Source organism: Ursus arctos, unplaced genomic scaffold, assembly GCF_023065955.2.
Source record: "Ursus arctos isolate Adak ecotype North America unplaced genomic scaffold, UrsArc2.0 scaffold_3, whole genome shotgun sequence".
In the NCBI taxonomy this organism is placed as follows: domain Eukaryota; kingdom Metazoa; phylum Chordata; class Mammalia; order Carnivora; family Ursidae; genus Ursus; species Ursus arctos.
Window position 1 is genome coordinate 42,615,942 of NW_026622985.1, and position 20,414 is coordinate 42,636,355.

The following is a 20,414-nucleotide window of genomic DNA, read 5'->3' on the forward strand; positions in this document are numbered from 1 at the left end:
TGATCCCAAGACCCTGAGATCACGACCTGAGCTGAAGGCAAACACTTAACGAAGTGAGCCACCCAGGTGCCACTCCCTTCCTCTTTAAGTTGTCAAAATATATGTTCTTTCACACACCAAGTATTACATGAGTTAAATGCTAATCACTTGACAAACCTAAAATGAGTGTTTTAAAATTTAGGCATTATCCTACCTGTAAAAGAAAAGAAAAGCTGTATTTATGGTTTATTTCAAAGATCAACAGGGCGCCTGGGTGGCGCAGTCATTAAGCATCTGCCTTTGGCTCAGGGCGTGATCCCAGCGCTCTGGGATCGAGCCCTGCGTCAGGCTCCTCTGCTGGGAGCCTGCTTCTTCCTCTCCCACTCCCCCTGCTTGTGTTCCCTCTCTCCCTGGCTCTCTCTCTCTCTGTCAAATAAATAAATAAAATCTTTAAAAAAAAAAAAATGTATGGCGTAGTTCACAAAGAGAATATGTTTAGTTATTTTCCTTTTTCTAGACAAGATGTAAAGTCCTTAAGGTTTGGGAATATATTTAGAAACTCATTTGCATACCCCAGTGAGGTAGTTGGTAAATGCTTATTTGTTGAACTGAATTTTAAAATGATTCTCAGGAATACCTGACAATATACGGCATCCCCCTACCCCCGCAGTTAAGCCTGTTTCTGGTGAATCCCGTGGGTTCAATTCCCAACTGTGCTACAGTCCTTTGAGAGGCTAATTAAGAGCCTTGGCTCGTATGGGAATTGTCTGAAAATTAAAAGTTAGAGTGTGCCCCAAATCTCAGACTCACTTGGCCCACTGGGAACCTGCCAAGTACTAGATGAACCTCAACCCAAATTGTTGATTCCAAACTACTGTCTTGGTTAGAGTAGAATCACAAAAGGGTATATAAGGCAACTTTTGCTGCCCTTAGAAGATATACATACTTCTAGCACAGTAAAGCTGTTTTAAAAACACACCTTTGATTCCAAGTGTTTTAATTTTTGTCTTGGTCCTACTTTAATAAAAAAGAAAAACCGTATTTTATGATAATTTAGTATGTACAATAATTAAAATGTTTTATTGATCACTGTGTCAACAAAAAAATGAGCGTGTTCCCAGAGAAAATAACTTCTTTAAAGGGTTTTGAAACTCTGGGCGGTACCCATACTTGAGCAAGGATTAGAATTTATATACATTTTTATTGTTGCCTGGTATTTGGCAGTATGTATTTTCACACAATGTATTATAGTGAACATAAAACACGTTATGCAAAGAATTCCATTGTATATGAAATATTTATTGAGTCTAAATTGCATGTTCTAAACTTGAATTTGTGCTTATGTTATTATAAAAGTCATTGTTTAGAGTAAGTTTATATTTTTTTCCTGTCCTTAACGTTCTATATTTGTGTCATTTAATTTGGTCAAGTTGCTATATATACCTCTTTTTTTGTGATTGTAGTGTGTGGAAAATCAAAGCAGATTTAAATGTACTTTCTACTAATGCTTTATGTACTTGAACTTTGGGATTGTATCATATATGCAGAAAATAAATACATTCATTTATTCATCTGATAGTTACTTATGGAGCATCTCTTATGCTCCAGACACTGTTCCTAGTGCCAAATATACAGGAGGAAATATAGCATCGTGTAGTCAAGAATTTGCCCTTTATCTAATGTTAATGGTACTCTACCCTCAAATAGAAATTTGATCCAAGATTTTTGTAATTAAGCCTATAGATTGCTTCTAGAAGCAGAGGTCACAAGAAGAAATCTGTTATGGAAGTGAATTTAGAACTCATATTTTATAATTTAATTGATTCCTTCTAGTCTTCAATAATATGAACATCTATGCTTTCAAGTGTAGGATTTTACTTTCTTGGAAGTTCACATCATGAGCAGACTCAGTGTTAATGCAATTGATTCATTTGATCCATGCAGTATGATTGGTGAGAAATGTTTGAGCCTGGTCATTTTAATTGCAAATATTTTATAATCTATGTCTTTAGAAATATAAGAGTTTACTTTTTTTTTAAAAACTCTGCATCCTTTAAACTCTGCATCCTTTAATGAGAGGTCCGTATCTTTTATCTGTTCACTTTTTTCCAGGTTTTAGGGACAAAGCCGGAGCTTAGGGATGGAGACGATGATGACGACACTGTAGCAGACATAACCAACAGGAAAATGGCTAAACTCTACATGGTGAGTTCACTGTTAGTGAGTTCTCTTGGTTTTATTAGACTAGATACAGCCAGGAGACCTGATCTGGAAGGGACTCTGCTACCGTTGATAATTCTCGTTGCTCTCAAAGAGCACTGTGTAGGTGGAATCCATTCTTTGCTCTAGTCTGTTTGTTGAAATTCCTCTTTGTATTACTTTTTGTTATTTTTATTAAAAATGTCAAATAATCAGTGAAATTATTGCTACAACTTAAATATAATTATATAATGTTGCTGTGCTAGTTTGCAATAATATGTTTTGATATATGACATTCAAGAAAATGTTTCCCTCATGGAATAAAAATACTCAGTAAGTTTTTTCTTATAAAATTTTGATAATTTGAAATATCCTGTTTAGCCATGATAAAGGCTTTCTTTGTTACAGGAGGGCAAAGCTATCAAACCAAACAGCTGGGAAGAAACAGGGCAAAAACAACCCTGTTCTGGGCATTGGACACCTAGTTCCATGTCACCTCTGTGGTGATGACCCACTGGATGACCTGGGGCAAGATATGACCATGCTGGGTCTCAGTTTCCTTATCTGAAAAAAAAAAGAGAGAGAGAGAGAGAGAGACAGATGCCATTAGAAGATTATTCAGGCTCAACTCCAGAATTTTAAGATTTTATTTCTGGTGAAGGTAACAGAAGTCACAGATATTCCCGTGGAGGAGACCGCTCAAATGGGATCCTTCAAGAGTTCCCTCCCCCTTGTAGCTTTCCAAGCGCGTGATTTGGAGCAGACCATTAATCTCCCTGCAGAACTAACTAGTCATCAGTCATCACAGGAAGGAGTTACATTTGCTGTTCTTTAAGGGAACTTCTAGTTCAGAAACTGATTGTGAATGAAAATCAGGTTACTAATTTGTGTCTAATAACTCGTGTTTTGTAAAGGGGAAGTGGATTATTTTCTTCCTAGACGGCAAAGGAAAATATGGTTATGACTTCTGCTAAATACTGATGATTTTAATATAAGCTGCACAGAAATTGTTATTCTAAAGACCTCGAGGGGGCGCCTCGGTGACACAGTTAGTGGAGCGTGGGATTCTTGGTTTCAGCTCAGGTGGTGATCTCGGTGTCGAGGGATCTGCATCTCCCCAGGCTGCGAGCTCAGTGTGGAGTCTGATTGGAATTCTCTCTTACCTTTCCCTCTGCCCCTCCCCCTGCATATGTGCTCGCTCTCTCTCTCTCTCTCTCTGAAATAATAAATAAATAAATAAATAAATAAATAAATAAATAAATAAATAAAAATTAAAAGATAAAGACTTCATGGCACCCTTGTTTTCCATTACTGTTTCTAAAACCCATTTTCAACAGCGTAGCAAGTATCTTTTATGCCACATCATCAAATAAAACCATTCTCCCTCTTGGACAGCATTAACAACTAAAGAAATGTTTTAAAATGTGAAGATGTTAACCCTGCATCATTGCTCCCTCTGGTGGATATATGATGTATTGCATATATGTAAAATACAAAATCTGAAAATACTTTAATTTGGGATTGCAGAACAAAGCTGGGAAGCAGAGTCACCTAGGCAATTTCTAAAAAAAAAAAAAACAAAAACCCGAATTCAAGCTCCACCACAATGCTGCAAAACTCCAGCACTGATCTAGGGAGAGTCCTGGAATCTTCATATTTATCAGGTGCCCAGGTACCTTGCAGCTACAAGCTGGCCTTTGAAAAACAGGGAATTCTAACCCGGGCATTAATATCACTTTCAGTTTTGCAATACCACCTCCAGCTTCAAAAAATTGTTCTTTTTAAAAAATATTTTTATTTTTAGATTTTATTTATTTGAGACAGAGAGAGAGAGAGAGAGAGAGAGTGCACACAAGCAGGGGGAGGGGCAGAGGGAGCAGGAGAAGCAGACTCCCTGCTGAGCGGGGAGCCCCCTGCGGGGCTTGATCCCAGGACCCTGATATCATGACCTGAACCGAAGGTGGACACTTAACTGACTGAGCCACCCAGGTGCCCCTAAAAAAAAAAATGTTCTGTGGTTATTTCCAAACTTCAAGAGTCTAAATAAATAACTATTTGTGACAGAGGAAATTTACTTTGACAGTTTACACAAAGTATACTTAAATTACAGGACCTAATTTGAAAATAGTCTATAAACATAGACTGTAATGTGCCAGTACCTTCTTAGCATAGTGCTGGGTATATGGTAGGCACTCAGTAAATGTTCAATAAATAAATGTTTAAGCTTTAGCTTTTGTGTGTGTGCAATGAGTGTAAGATTATTACCTAGTTGAAAAGATTGGTATAAAAACTAGTAAATAATTATGTAAAGTTCATCGCTTGGTGCCTATTATATAGATATCTCAACAAACCTTTGCCGTTACTATTATCATTATTATTTTCTGATGCTTTAGGTCCAGTGTTGAAACTTAACTTTTTATTAATGGTTATTTTACCCCAAAAGACTTTTTTAAAATTCCATATATTTAACATATAGTGTTATCTTAGTTTCAGTTGTATAATATAGTGATTCAACAATTCTATACATTACTCAGCGCTCATCATGATAAGTGTGCTCTTAAACCCCTTCACGTGTTTCCCCCATCCCCCCCACCTCCCCTCTGGTAACCATCAGTGTGTTCTCTATAGTTAAGAGTCTGTTTCTTGGTTTCTTTCTCTCTCTCTTTTTCCTTTGTTCATTTGTTTTGTTTCTTAAATTCCACATATGAGTGAAATCATATGGTACCTGTCTTTCTCTGACTTATTTCACTTAGCATTATACTTTCTATATCTATCCATGTTGCTGCAAATGGCAAAACTTCATTCTTTTTTATGGCTGAGTAATACTCCATTGTTTATATACACACAGTATCTTCTTTATCCATTCATCAGTCAATGGACACTTAGGCTATTTCCATAATTTGGTTATTGTAGAGGATGCTGCTATAAACATAGGGTGCATATACATCTTTTTGAATTAGTGTTTTCATATTCTTGGGTAAATATCCAGTAGTGGAATTACTGCATTATATGGTAATTCTATTTTTAATTTTTTGAAGAACTTTCACACTGTTTTCCACAGTGGCTGCCCCAGTTTGCATTGCCACCAACAGTGCATGAAAGTTTCTTTTTCTCCTCATTCTTGCCAACACTTGTTTTTTCTTGTGTTTTGATTTTAGCCAATCTGACAGGTTTAAATGATATCACATTATGGTTTTGATTTTTATTTCCTTGATGATAAGTGACGAAGAGCATCTTTTTGTTTGCCTGTTGTCCATCTGTATGTCCTCTTTGGAGGAATGTCTGTTCATGTCTTTTGCCCATTTTTATTTGGACTATTTGGGTTTTTTTGGTGTTGAGTTATATAAGTTCTTTGTACATTTAGGATACTAACCCTTTATCAGATATGTCATTCAAAAATATCTTCTCCCATTTTATTCCATAGATTGTCTTTTAGTTTTGTTGATTGTCCAAAGGCCTTTTAAAAAGCCTTTTAGGGTATAATTTGGCTCATGGATCTTTGTTGTTGTTGTTGTTTTTTAATAGCTTTGTTGAGATATAATTTACATACCCTACCCATTTAAAGTATACAATTCTATGGTTGTTATTACATTTACAGAGTTACATAGCCATCACCATAATATAATTTTAGAACATTTTTATTACCTGCAAACAAGCTCATGGTTTTTATATTAGGTTTCAGATGCCAGTGGATCTATGAGAGTGACTGTGGTTGCAGAAGAAAACCCCTTCTCCATGGCAATGCTGCTTTCTGAGGAATGCTTTATTTTGGACCACGGTGCTGCAAAACAAATTTTCGTATGGAAAGGTAAAAAATGCCATTGACAGTGTAGCTGTGCTTCAGATTTACAACTATTTCTTTGAAAAGGTAAAGAAAACATCTTTTCTGATTAAAAAAAACAAAGCCTATCATTTTGAGACTTGATCTGTAAATAGCTCATATAAAATGCAGACATCAAAACCATGTTTTATTCCTACTAGTATCATTTGTCAGGAATGATGGGGTTAAAGAAAGCATTAGGGCAATATAAAAAGAATCTTTTGTGTATATATATAGATAGAGATCATTATGATATTATTAAATATATTTAACATACCAGGAAATTTTTGCCATTCTCAGTGTCATATTAAAATTAAATTATAATTATGTTTATTGCTTGGTGTGCAAATGTTTTGTAATCATATAATATATTCCCTCTCTGAGATTCTGTCTTTTTCATTTATCTTCCATTTTAGGTAAAGATGCTAATCCCCAGGAGAGAAAGGCTGCAATGAACACAGCTGAAGAATTCCTAAAGCAAATGAATTATTCCACCAATACCCAAGTAAGTGTGTGTGGAAATGAGCTGGCTAGAAAAAAAATTTTAAATGTGGGAGCTCATTCTATCTCCACAAATTTCATGAGAGAATTTGGTTCAAAGTAACATATGCATGGAAGTCATGCTTCCCTTATGTGTGTGCCACATTGTGTCCCGTGTCCCTAGAACCATAGCTTTGTAGAGGACGGAATTTTGCAGAAACTGGAGATCAGACCTTCCATGGAGCTGCATGATGAAAAAAGACCCCATCTGCTTCCTCCACAGCATTTCAGTTAAGATAATTGACCACAGTTGAATGAACTGAGAGCACTTTCGAGTTAGTCCTTAGAGCAAACTGTGCAGACATGGGCTAATACCCAGATAATATTTGGCTTCATCAACATCAGCTTAGACACCTGACTAGTTACTCTTCCTTTTCTGAGTCTTTCACCCTCATCCTTTCTCTTCAGTTTTGTGTCCTGGCACAAGGAACACAATGAAATCATTTCTTCCAGGTCACAGATCTCTTATAAACTGAATGCAGAAAAAAAGTCATACGTATTTGACTATTATGAGAACATGAAAGAACTTTGTTCTTACTTCAAACATCCAAATTCAGTGGCAATCACTTTAGTTGTGACAAAAAGCAGAGTTGGATTGTTTGACCTTCATATCTGATAATCTTCCATTTTACATTCACTTATGGATCCCAGCTTCTAAGTTTACATCTGTCATCACAGAAACCAAGACAGTCTTTTCATTTCCTTAGCTTTTTCTCCACTCCTGGATGAATGTTTTTCCTCAATCTATTTTCTTTTTATAATAATTTTTGTTGTTTTCAATTTTAGATTCAAGTTCTTCCAGAAGGAGGGGAAACACCAATCTTCAAACAGTTCTTTAAGGACTGGAGAGACAAAGATCAGAGTGATGGCTTTGGGAAAGTCTATGTCACCGAGAAAGTGGCTCGAATAAAACAAATTCCATTTGATGCCTCAAAACTACATACTTCTCCGCAGATGGCCGCCCAGCACAATATGGTGGATGATGGTTCCGGCAAAGTAGAGGTATTTGGCTATTTCTGTTTGTGTTTGTTTTCATCAAGCCCACTTATGCCGGTACACCTGGAAATGTAACTTCAGAAGACTACAAACTTTGTCATTTTACTTGTTAATTTTACTTATTAATAAAGGTGGTCCATGACTGTATGTTAAATCAGGGAATTTAAAGCTGGAAGAGATACTCTTTGACTTTCAATCCTATTTTACAATGTGTGTGTTGAGATTCCAAGAAGTTAGGTGATTTGTGCAAGATCACCTCATCATCATCTTAGAGATGTGACGTGGAACCCAGACATCTTGTTGCCTGGTCCAGAATTGCTCCGGCTCCTGGAACTGGGATTGTCCAGTGAGGGCAAGTTGCTCTGAATGTACCAACGACCATTAGTTATTCACAGAAGCAAACTGGGCATGTGCTAAAAGCACAGATATTTTTAGAGCATTCAAATTATTTGTTGATTATTCCCTTTTTTTGACAAAAATTGCTAACAACCCCCTAATAATTCTCCCTAATTCAACTCTCCTTCACCCTGTACTCTTGAGTCACCTAACTTAATGAGTTAACTGGGTAATGTTACATCTTATTATGAAATATTTTAATGGCTCTCCATAGTCTTCCTGAGACTGTCCATCTTCAGCTGGACCTGCAAGGTCTGCCAGGATTTGATCCTTGCTCTCCTCACTGTCTCAACCTTCCACTGCCTGAGGGCACAAGCTGCACCTCTTTGAGAAGCCTTCCCTCTGCCCTGGAGCAGCCTTTTTCTGTGCTCAAACCACAAGCAATATTTTTCACAGAACTATCATCTAAGGACTGCAAAACTGTTTATTTTTCTTCCTAGCCCTCTCGTTAGTTCCTTGAGGGCAGGAATTGAGTATTTTATCTTGGAACAATGTTTGGAACAAAGTGTATGGGAAAGAGATTTAAAGAAGTAGTTTTGCCTCTTTTCAAAGACGTGAAGTGTGCATCTAAGCCATCCAGGGGTTGTGGGAAGTGCAAAGGGGGAAGTGGCCCTCCTGGCCATTGTCCAAGGAATATCAGCTTCTGGTCTCACATATGCTTTTCTGCAGCTCAGCACAGCAGGACAGCCTCGTGGCAGATTTGCCTCCCCAGCACCATGTCCCAGCTGTAGTCTCCTTTTGTCAGGTCACGTTGTCTCTGAGAAGTCCTGAGTCATCCCAGGACTTCGGAAGCCTGGGGGCTTTCTCTAGGCTTTTGAGTTTAGCCTGGCAGTGCTGTTGGTTCTCCCCTGCTCACCAGGATGTTGTGCTTCTCTCGGAAAGCACTATCGTTCCTTCATCTCCAAATTTCAAAGCAAGGAGTGTATCCTCCCACCCACCCACCCCCCGCCGCCGTCCCAGGAGGGGCAGGCGCACAGTGCTTGGCACGCTCTCCCATGTTACTTTCCTGGTCCATCTATAGCTCTCATCTCTCCAACTTGAAGGGTCTTTAATCTGTGATGAAGATGAGAAACTAAAAAAAAAAAAACTGGTTCTGCCTACTTTTATCTTTTCAGTCTTATGCCTAGGTGGTGCCTCTTGAAAATAGTCAAGCAACTGGCATCTTGATTATTTGGTCCCGATCTGCCACTCTTGCCTGAGGAAATAATAGTTTCATGCCTTACTGTGCAGGGTAAAAAATTGTTTTAATAAACAAGTTATCTCCCATTGGATGAAATATTTTATGCAAGTTAAGAAACATATTTCTGAGCTAAATATTTTAGTTCATTGTTCCACTGGAGTCTTGTGTTATTTTCACTAATCAATCAAAAGGTAGGTATGTATTAATACGCTCAGGACTGAGTTAAGTACTATGGAGGTTACTATATATATATATATGTATATATATAGTATGTATATATATATATGTATATATATAGTATGTATATATATAGTGTATATATATATATAGTGTATATATGTATGCACTTAAAAAATCAGTGAACAAACTGTCAAACTGATAAAATTTCTTCTCATTGCTTAATTTTTAAGCTAGTTAGAAAAGTAATTTAAAAGTTGTTTAACAATAGATGTACACCAAAAAAAAAAAAATTTAACTCCTGAGAAGTACTATTAGATCAAGAAAATTTTAATTTTGGTACACACATTCCGTTCCTTTCAGATTTGGCGTGTAGAAAATAATGGTAGGATCGAAATTGACCAGAACTCATATGGTGAGTTCTATGGTGGTGACTGCTACATTATACTCTACACTTATCCCAGAGGACAGATCATCTACACGTGGTAAGTTTTCCTCTTTCTTAAGATCTCAAGTTCCAAGGAGGACAGATTTTGCTCTGAAGTTACATTTCATTAAATTCTGTGGGATATGGGGTAGAATTATCCGATAGTTACCCCAGTGAGATTTGTATAGCATGCATGTGGTATTTTCTTTCAGTTATGACTTCTGACTATATTTTGTAGCTCTTGTCCACAAGCAGGAAGGGTTAGTTAAAAATCAGCCTTTGTAGGGGCACCTGGGTGACTCAGTTGGTTAAGCCTCCAACTCTTAATTTCAGCTCAGGTCATGATCTCAGGGTCAAGATCTCAGGATGGTGAGATCAAGCCCTGGTTCAGGCCCCCAGCTCAGCGGGGATTCTACTGGAGATTCTCTCTCCCTCTCCTTCTGCCCCTCCCCCCACTCATGTACATTCAGACTGTCTCTCTCATATAAATAAATAAATCATCTTTAAAAAAATCATCTTTTCTAGTCTAGGAAAAAGATTTTGGTATCCAAACATAGTGTTCTTTTAATGAATGTGTAGTTGAATATCTCACTTCCTATGCAAGCTAACTCCAGTTGGCCAGCACTGGCTACCACGTATTCTTATTATTAAAATGCATAGAAGTCCATCCTAATTGGAGCTGCAAAGCTGCAGTGAGGCAAACCCTCTAAGGGATATATGTCATTTATGATTCTGTTTCATACTCTGGAGACCTCAAATTGATGCATTTTTACCCTTGGTCCTCATGAAATTTGTGGCAATAAATGAGAAAAAAATGCCAGTGTATCCACATCTTACATGGTTTTGCATAATGATTTAATTGAAGGTTAAATTTACTTAAGAGTTCAGTGCCAAGACCCTGATCAATGGGGAATGTCCAATCTGGTAAGTCAAGTATACATACCATGCTGGGCTATTCCAAAGGGATGGGGATTTTGCAACAAAGCATATAGTGTGGGTTTCTCAAACTTTTTATTAAGTGAAATCGGGTAAAATAAAATAGTTCTGAGGAGATTGGAAAAAAGAAAAAAATTTTCAGAAAAGATCTTAAAACTGAGAGGTGTGGGTAGAAGGTACAAGGGTGAAGCAGGATCCTACTTTTTCCTACATGGTGATGGCAATCTTCAGTGGGTGTCCTGAGTGTACATGGACACAGGTTTTTGCTGATATGGTGACATTTCTCTATGGTGAACGTCCTACCAGATGACAGAGTCACCTCCATCCTCTTATAAGGATGAAGGTCACACATGTATGTGACCACTTATCACTTACACTGACCAGTGCCTTGAGCCCAACCAAGTTCAGGAGATGGGATGATCGTCTTTATCCTAGAGGGTGTTGGTACCCAGAGGGTGGTCCGGGAACCAGAAACATCACCATCACCTGGGAGCTAGTTAGAAATATAGAATTCCAGTACCCACTTTTGGCCCACTAATGCAGAACACACATTTTAACAAGATCCCCAGATGATTCACACGCACTTTCATGGTTAACAGGCACTGCACTGTCTTAGGCAACGGTTCTCATCATATCCTGTCAAAGATTAATGTATTTAGCCACTTAACTCTGTGTTTATGATGTCATCTTCATAGCAACCATTTTTTTGAGCAGCATGTTTGTGCCAGCAAAATGCTAGATGTTTCCATTTATTATGTGTCTTCCTCACAACCAGGTTATTTTCAAAAGACAAAAAGGGAGGGGAGAATCAGACAGATTAAATAACTTAACCCAAATTCACAGCTGTGGTAACTGGTGAAGTAACATTTCACACCTTGATACACAGCTCTCTTTAAGTCTAAAGCTGAGTGCAGCTATACTGTGATATAAGCTATGTCCTTCTTTTGCAATTTCCTCTTCCAAAATTTTAATTCAGAGAAGTGTTTGTGCAAAGTATGGCAGTCATAGGGATAAATCAGTCATTCTCAGTCAGCTTTTCTTTTACATTCTGTTTCTTGGTCTTCCTCTTAACTCTCTTTTGTATATAAAAAATATCATTGATTGTGGCACTTAGAGCAAACAAGAAAGACTAAACAAGCAATTCAAGAGACTATTTTGAAAAATTAACAGTTTGCAATCTACATAAATAACTATGTGGCTGTAACTAAAACAGACTAAATCAGATGATAAATGTTAAATGCAGTTACTATTTCTCAAATCGTTTGAAAGTATTCATCGAGCACTTTCTATGTGCCAAGATATGTGCTAGATAGATACTAAAGATACAGTGGTGAAAAAAAAATATCCATGTGCCAAGATTTTATACTTTAAAAAGAAGCAGGTGATTAACAGGCATTTCAATGAAGTGTGAAGGATTTTAAGATAAAACCCAGATGATCTTTGGGGAATTCTAGATAAGACACCATGCCCACTTGTAGGGTGCCTAGAAGTGACATCTAAGTGGGAACAGAAGTAGCAGCTAGGCAGGCAAGCGAATTGAGAAATTGTTCTAAAGCAATGCAGGGAAAGTGTGTTCTAACTTACTAGTAGCGACATATGGCTGGAGCCAAGTTAGGGAGCAAAAGATAAAATCAGAGAAATCAGAAGGAGCCAACCTGTGAATTGGTTTGTAACTATCCTGGGGAGGATGAACTTTATTTTCAGGGCATTGGGACCCAGTCAAAGAGTTTGCTCGGGGGAGCGGTATGATTGGCTTTTCCTCTACAGAAATTACTCGGTTGACAAGAATGGGCTGATGGGAGAAGATCGGTGGCCATCGGGAATGTGTTGCTGTAATCCAGCTGAAGGATAATGTGGCCAGAACTCAGTGTTAAAGCAACAGGGAGGGAACGGATAAGATGCGTTTGTAGTATTAAGGCCTTGTCATCTGAAAGACTGGCCGTGGGAAACAGGAAGGTGACCAAATCAAGGGTGACTCCAGATTTCTGGTCCAGGCACACGAGGGTAGTGTTTCATTCACTGAGATAAGAAACTTAGGAGGAGGGCAGATTTGGCCCTCACTGTAAAAAATTCAAAGGGAAAAGGTGAGAATATGCCACACTCTTAATAGTTACTTTCTTTGGAATGGGACTGGGGTGGAGGAAGAAGTCATTTAGTTCTTTCCAATTTTACATGTTCAGGGTTTCTATGATAATTTATCATTTCTTGTGAGATATCAAGAATATAAGTTAGATATTTGAAAGTCTTTTGAGAGTCTTTGACATTTAATATCCTGGATGTTATGTAAGTTTGTCAAAGTATGGTTTGCAGGACTTCAAAAGCTTCTGTAAAGGCAGCAAAGAGACATTTAGAAAATAATCAGATCTCTTGAAGATTAGCTTTCAAATTAAACAACTCCTCAGTTTATGTGATAATTTTGATGCAGGGATGTAAATAGTTAAGTCCAGAGGCACAGTAAAAGATGAAGGACTAGAATTAAATTGACTACTGAATACACATATTTGTTGTGTTGTTTTTTTTTAAATTTCTGAAACCACTTACATTCTAGAATGGTAGGAGAAAAATAATTTCAGCAGTGATCTTTTCTCTGGAATGTCAGGGAGTTGAAATTGAACAAACATTGAACAGTGGCAATGATGAATCTCTTAAAGCAGTATATTCTATTTTCCTGCAGCATTTATTTTTAATGAGTAACAAGTGCCAAAGGTTTATAAAGAAGAAATCATGTCAGAGTAGATTGCCCCCCACCCTAATAACACCCCCCCACCCCTAAGCATAGGTTTTCAAAACTAGAAGCAAAGAGCAACTTTATTATGTCTTAGTTGTAGTGGAGCATTCAACCCCCTGGGTCATAGATCCATAAAGCAAATTAGTCGGAATCTGTGTGGATGGGAGCAAGGGCCACTTTGACATGAAGTGGAAGAGAGGCTGCAAGTAAGTAGTGAAAAATTTATTGAGAGCGTCAGAAGGCAGGAGTTTGGTGAGGCTTTCCAGGTTTGCTGGTTGAAAGACATCAGGGAAAAAAAACGGAAATAGAGACAAAAGTTCGGTGATATTGTCTATAGTCAGTTGAATGTTTTCCTACAGAATGAAAAAAGGAAATAGAGAAATAGGCAGGGAACTGCAGATGTGACCGAGAAGGGACAGGTGGTGACAGACCCATCGGTCATCCTCAGCACTGTGTTACTCCCCACTCTGTGCTCCCAGTGGCTCACAGAAGTGTTTGTTAACATTATAGGCTCCTGAAAAATTTAGGCTATTGGCTTTAAAAGACTATATTTTTATGAGTGTCTTTATTAGGGGAAATATTTTTTATTTTCTTTTAAATGTGTGCCTAACATGAGCGTCTTTTTCTCTTTCTTTCTTTCTTTCTTTCTTTCTTTCTTTCTCTTTCTTTTTTTTCTTTCTTTCTTTCTTTCTTTCTTTCTTTCTTTCTTTCTTTCTTTCTTTCTTTCTTTCTTTCTTTCTTTCTTTCTTTCTTTCTTTCTTTCTTTCTTTCTTTCCCCCCTTTGTAGAACATTTGTATATCATTTGACTCTGTTGGTGCAATGAAATATTCTGAAATAAGCAAAATATGTTTCCTGTACCCAGTGTTTTGGGGTAATGTGTATGTGTTTGTGTATGTATGTATTGCCCAAGATGGGAGGTTATTGCTAATCTATTCTGGGTATTGGACAAGTAGGTCACTCTTAAGGTTTCAGAAGAAAAGATATGGTTAACTTTTTTTTTTTAAGATTTATTATTTTAGAAAGAGAGAGCGAGTGAACCTGTGTGTTCGAGTTGGGGGGAAGGGCAGAGGAAGAGGGAGAGAGAAAAGCTCTAGCAGATTCCCCACTGAGCAGAGAGCCCAACTCAGGGCTCAGTCTCATGACTTCAAGATCATGACCCGAGCCAAAATCGGGAGTCGGGCACCTAACCGACTGAGCCACCCAGATGCCCTGATATGGTTAACTTCTGAAATCCGATTCCAGGATTAGTATTTTTCCTGCTAACCCCTAGTCAGACAGAGATGGGAGAATTGGCTAGAAACAAACCATGCCCAGTGCTTTGGCTTTTCCACCCACAAACTCATCAAACAAGCAGATCTCCCAAAGGTTGCTTTACAGGTTAAGCTAGTGACTAGGGTTATAGCCACAAGCTACCTCAGAAAGAGAAATTGCAAATGAACTGGACAAACTGATTTATTGACCTGTATCTGGGTCTCTGGTAGTTCAGCTACTCCTACGGTTTTATGGATAACTCCTTTAAAGAATTGCTAGAATGACAAAACGGGGCCACTCCATCACCTACTTCTGATGATTCTTTCCTTGATTTTTCTGGGTCCAGACATTTGTTACTATGGTCACCAAACGTTCATGTGAAGATAGGATGCTTCTAATATCCAGCCTAATAGATGAGGCTCATATTCTACTCGAATGGATTAGTTTTACTGTGGAGATGGTTTCCCAAAATAGGCAGCTCCAACTTGAAATGAGACAGACCCGATTACTTCGCTAAGCTATGTAAGGAGCTAAGCCTCAATTTCTTTACCTATAAAACGAGGATAAAAATATAATTATTGTGTGTCATTCTAGGCAATACACAGGGCAATTCATGGCTCAATGTTAGTGCTTTCAAAAAACGATATCTTCTATGGCCGTATCATGTCAAAACAGTTTCATCTTGATCTTTCCTAATGACGTAAGTCTCTGAAATGCCTACACTAGAAAGTCTTAAAACTTAAATACAAGCTAATTTACTTTACTTTGGTTCCTCCAGGCAAGGAGCAAATGCCACAAGAGACGAGCTGACAACATCTGCATTCCTGACCGTTCAGTTGGATAGGTCCCTCGGAGGACAGGCTGTGCAGGTGGGGGTAGTTTCACTCCCAGAACTCACACACATTAAAGTTTTGCTAACCCAATGACTAGTTGGGATGGGAATTTGACATTTTCTAAATATTACATTTTTTTCATTTTGCAACTTAAATGTTCCTACTCTTATGCCATACTAGTTCTCACAGATTCTGGAAAAGAGGGAGCAAACAAAATTGAAAAAGAAAACAACAAAAAACAAAAAACTATTAACAGATCTAAGGAGTCAAAAGAATTGACAGTTATTTGACATAAAACTGTTCTGCCCAAGTTATTATGTCCAGCTGATCACTTTCCAGTTTTCAGATCTTTGTAAGTGTGTAATTACTTCTTAAAAGATAACAATTAAACAGAGAGGTAAGTCAGGTACTTCAGTACATAACATCTAAGATGTGGATGCCAGATCTGGTCTTCCAGCTGGTTTCTTTCCCGTCTTGGTACTTGTTAGTCGATATATAAAGCAAGTTAGATCTAAATTTAAGGGTTCGTATTAACTTTTTTATTTTTTTACCAATTAGCAAGATGACTGAATTCTTTAAATGCACTGAACTCTACTTTCCCATGAACTATTATATTCACTTCTTGAATGAAATATTTCTAGCTATAGAATAGAACTATGAGTGTCATGAGTGTCATTTAATTGATCTGTAAAGTGTTCCTTACCAAATTATGCAAAACCTTTGAGGACATACATTGTGATTTATAAATTCTGTATTTTGTAATAAAATATTTGATATACCCAATGAATGAATTTCCATTGTTGTTAGCCTGTCAAATCCTAAATTCACAATGAAATGGTAATGTTTAGTTTAATCACTAGGTGGCAGTAGTTTACAATAATGTATAAACCGCTCCAGTCCTGTACTGCTCTTCTAAATTCCTTTGTAGAGTATGTTAACAATAGTGAAAATTTTTCAACTTACCCTTTATCTCTTATTTTAATTTAACAGTGGAAAATGGGTCTTAATCATTGTTTTTTGTTTTTTGTTTTATGTTGGCAATTGAGGTTTTCTCACTGTTATGGGAAATGCCAAGCCAGCAACAGTTTTAGGTAATCGTAGCTAACCTCACCTCAAGCTTTGGGGTTCTGACTTAAAAGACATTTCTATAAGTTGCTACTTGCTTATTTGAATGTCTACTAATTGGAAGATATCTGTGGGGGACGCCTGGCAGTTTTGGTCAGTAGAGCATGTGACTCTTGATCTTGAAGTTGTGAGTTCAAGCCTCATGTTGGGCAGAGAACTTACTCAAAAAATTTTTTTAAACAAAATGAAGAAGAAAGATATCTGTGAAGTTAATTATTTTCAGTGCTCCCTAGGCCTCCCTGCTATGGTATGTGCATCAGCAGTCCCATTTACTTGGCTTCTAGAAAAAGACACACCAGGGTGCATAAGACAGTTCAATTTTAGCATAGGGCAAAATAATTGAAAAAAAATAGAGAGCTGACACGAAAGTTGAACTCTTTATGTAAAAAACTGCATCAATAATTTATGTAAGAAATAAGAAACTCGTTTCTAATCCAGTATGTGGTGTTAAACTAATAGGTGAAATTAAATAATTTACCATTTACTTTCTTCAATTTCCTTATCCTGAAAAGTCCTTAAATTACATATTTTTAAAGTGCTTATATTCAGCAAATCTATTACCATTTCTATGAATAAAAAGTAGAAAATACATTCTATTTATTTTTGCAAGATTTTTGATGTTCAGAGGCCAGATTGTCATCATTTTTTCATCTCATAGTTAGAGAGATGTAGAAATAATGAGTATGCTTTGGTGTCATCTTATTTTTGGAAGCGTTTAAATGCACATCTCTTTACCTTCTGAACAAGATCCAAAACATTTCAGAAACAAGTGTGTCACTACACAGCTGTGAAGAGTTGGTGCTCTTGAAAAAAGAGTAATTTTTACCAACAATGGCGTACATCAGCACTTTGGTGTTTTTTCTCTTGGGGAGATGTACATGGACATGCTTACAGCTGTATACATTCTGGAAGCAGGAAGCGCTGCCATACGGTGATGGTTCCCCTAGAAGCGGCTTGGCGAGCTGTGTCTGGAGTCAAAGGCTCTTAGGTCAGCCAGGAAGCTGTGCGTGATGAGCATTAACCTATGTTTTCTGTTAATCATCATGCCTCCTGCTCTTGATTTCTTATTTATTTTTTGTTTTGTTTTCAAAAAGGAAAATAACACATGTGGAAATACAACCCTCCTTCATTGCACCCTTCATTACATTTCTTTTATCCCCTGCCCCCCAGATCCGAGTCTCCCAAGGCAAAGAGCCAGCTCACCTGCTGAGTTTGTTCAAAGACAAACCGCTCATTATTTACAAGAATGGAACATCAAAGAAAGGAGGTCAGGCACCCGCTCCCCCTACACGCCTCTTTCAAGTCCGGAGAAACCTGGCATCTATCACCAGAATCATGGAGGTAATGTCATGCGTTCAATAAAATGTGCCCTGTTTATGGACTTCCCAGTGGACCTGAGCCATCAACAAATATTAGTCTTCAAAAAATTGGCAAGCAAATCCCCTCTATTTCGATAATTAATCCATTGTCCACAAAACAAAAACCAAAACAAAACCAAAAAACAAAAGCAGGAGAACCAAGTAAAAAGTTAACTCCGGATATCACACTTTTCAACTGCATTGTACCAAAAAAAAAAAAAAAAGAAGAAGAAGAAGAAGAAGAAGAAAGAAAGAATTTCAAGAGTCATATAACAAATCAAATGGTCAAAGGCCTGAAGCTTTATCACTGAAAGGCCTGGAGAAAGATGGATGGCAGGTGATGGTCAGGTGGTCACACAGGGGAAACTCTAGAGGGAAATCCCTTGTTTGTACAAGTGTAATAAATGTGGAAAGCAAGCTTCACCGTATCGGGCCAGAACCATAACTCAACCGGCCAAATAAGCTGTCTCTGACAGCAGCTGAGAAAGAAATCAAACCCTATGTCACAGGTCAGAAGACAAGATGACCTCTAGGTACAGACAAGCTAGCAGGCCCAGGTGTTTATATGGCTGAGTGTTTTGACCTTCAGGACCATCCATCACATTTCATAATCCAGACATCGCCGTCGCTATTGAAATCCAAGTCTCCCCAGTCACCCCTAAACTGCCCAACACATTTTGTAATCCCTACACCTGGACCCACTTGCCAACCCTTCCCCTTCACAGAAGCCATTCGGCTGAGCCCTTGAAACCAGCTGGGTCATGGCATACCCTCCACCTGCAATCTCTTCTCTAAACCAGCCTCCCCCTTTACCTTCTTGCTCTGTGGCTATCCTCTGAGGACACAGATTCCCATGCAGCCCTCACGTGCAGATGTTGTTTTTCCTCAATGCCCTCTTACCAGGTAGGGGGGTGGGTGGGGTATCCTCCTTGCTCAGTCTTGCCTCCTTAACTTTTGTCCTTCTTACAGACTCTCCCTCCCTCAGTGTCCTTGTGCCATCACCCATGGAACTGCCAGACCTTCCCCTCTTATTCTTTGGTGGCTTTAGCCATTGTCTCACTAACTCCATCCCTCTGGCCTCTCTCATCCAACAGTTTTGTCCTTGACCCCTTATCTCACACTCACCTGGTCCTGTACTAAACCTTGCTATAATTTTAGCACCTCGGAAAATCTGTTTCCGACATCTAATCTCTGACCACCCTCTCCTGTTGTTTGACCCCTTTGCTCTAGGATGCACATTCCAGCAATTTCCAGTTTCAAACCTGAATCCACGAACCCTCTCCATCTGTCACACTCTTCGTGTCTTCCCTCTCCAAACCTCCAACATGCCTACTGTCCGCTGAGCACTGAGTCAGAGTTCTCAGAGAACATAAATGTAATCACACAGGAGTCACCGTATCTACTCCCCTTTGATGTCACCAATGTGCCCCTGTCTGTACATATATATTCTCCTTCCTGCCTCTTTGGTGAAATAAATGTAATTTATTTATATTTAACAATTTATAAATATTTTATAATACTTACATATAAATACTAAATTATTTTATAAATTAATACCAATATACCCTTATCCATAAATTAATATTACAAAGTAATGTTTGTAAAAAGTAATATATTGGTAAATAAATTAATACATATTTATTACATAAACAAATAAAATGTGACTCCCATCCTGAGGCCAAATTTCTACCACCACCACCACCCCCGACTTCTGTCCAGAACCCCCCGCCCTCTTGACTTCCTACGGACTCTCTGGATTTCCCTCTGTCCCCTGTTCTTACCTCACCTCCAGTTCATTATTATGGCTGGCGGGCAGGAATCTCCCTTCTCTTCCCTGTCTTCAGGGTATTCTTCTCTTCTGGATCATTTACTTCGGAATACAAGCATGCCTTCAAAAGTCTCCCGTTTCCCATTAAAAACTATTTCGTAACCCTATCCTCCCAGCTGCCATACCCTTTCACTGCCATCCTTAAGAGCACAGACCCTCAAAAGCAGTGTCCTCACTGACTCCCTGTCCCTACATGGTTAAGCCTCTTCTTTGTAAAGCCACTCTCCCCGGGTATCGTTCCAGCCACTCCCAGCCTCTTATCTAGTGCCGGCCTTTCACCGAGTCAAAAGTATCTTTTCTAACCCCTTTCTTTAACCTTCCACGGGCCTTTGCCACAGTCACCCTTTCCTAGCTTCTTGAAACGCTATTTTTTTTTCACTAGGGCCTCTGAAGCAACCACACTTACCAAGATTTCTAAGAAGCTTCTGAAGAGTGTTTTCACTCCGCTTCTCACACCAATCCAGTTTCTGCTTCTCTTCCTCTGTGTGTCCTCCAAACCCCCAAGGCTCAGTCTTGGCTCTTTCCATGGCGATCTCATTCAGTCATATCATTTAAAGGCTAGCATATGTATTGACTGACCTCATCTAGAACATTCTATACATGGATTCTCATGTGTTCGATTATGACTAATTTTTTAAAA

The 20,414-nt window shown here is 38.3% G+C and overlaps 1 protein-coding gene and 1 long non-coding RNA gene across 2 annotated transcripts in view; one reads left to right on the plus strand and one right to left on the minus strand.

The window, feature by feature from the left end:
* Positions 1–20,414, plus strand: part of SCIN (scinderin) — a 75,338-nt gene that overhangs the window by 43,216 nt on the left and 11,708 nt on the right. Inside the window, exons 5-11 of the mRNA XM_026506654.4 lie at positions 2,092–2,184; positions 5,854–5,986; positions 6,415–6,503; positions 7,325–7,540; positions 9,651–9,772; positions 15,409–15,499; positions 17,759–17,929. Of these exons, the coding sequence (XP_026362439.1) occupies positions 2,092–2,184; positions 5,854–5,986; positions 6,415–6,503; positions 7,325–7,540; positions 9,651–9,772; positions 15,409–15,499; positions 17,759–17,929 (915 nt within the window). The remainder of the gene's footprint in view (positions 1–2,091; positions 2,185–5,853; positions 5,987–6,414; positions 6,504–7,324; positions 7,541–9,650; positions 9,773–15,408; positions 15,500–17,758; positions 17,930–20,414) is intronic.
* LOC130542092 (uncharacterized) lies at positions 1,082–19,987 on the minus strand. The gene is made up of 3 exons (XR_008956393.1): positions 19,728–19,987; positions 5,824–5,959; positions 1,082–2,742 (listed from the first exon to the last, which is right to left on the minus strand). It is a non-coding gene; the product is annotated as an uncharacterized LOC130542092 (long non-coding RNA).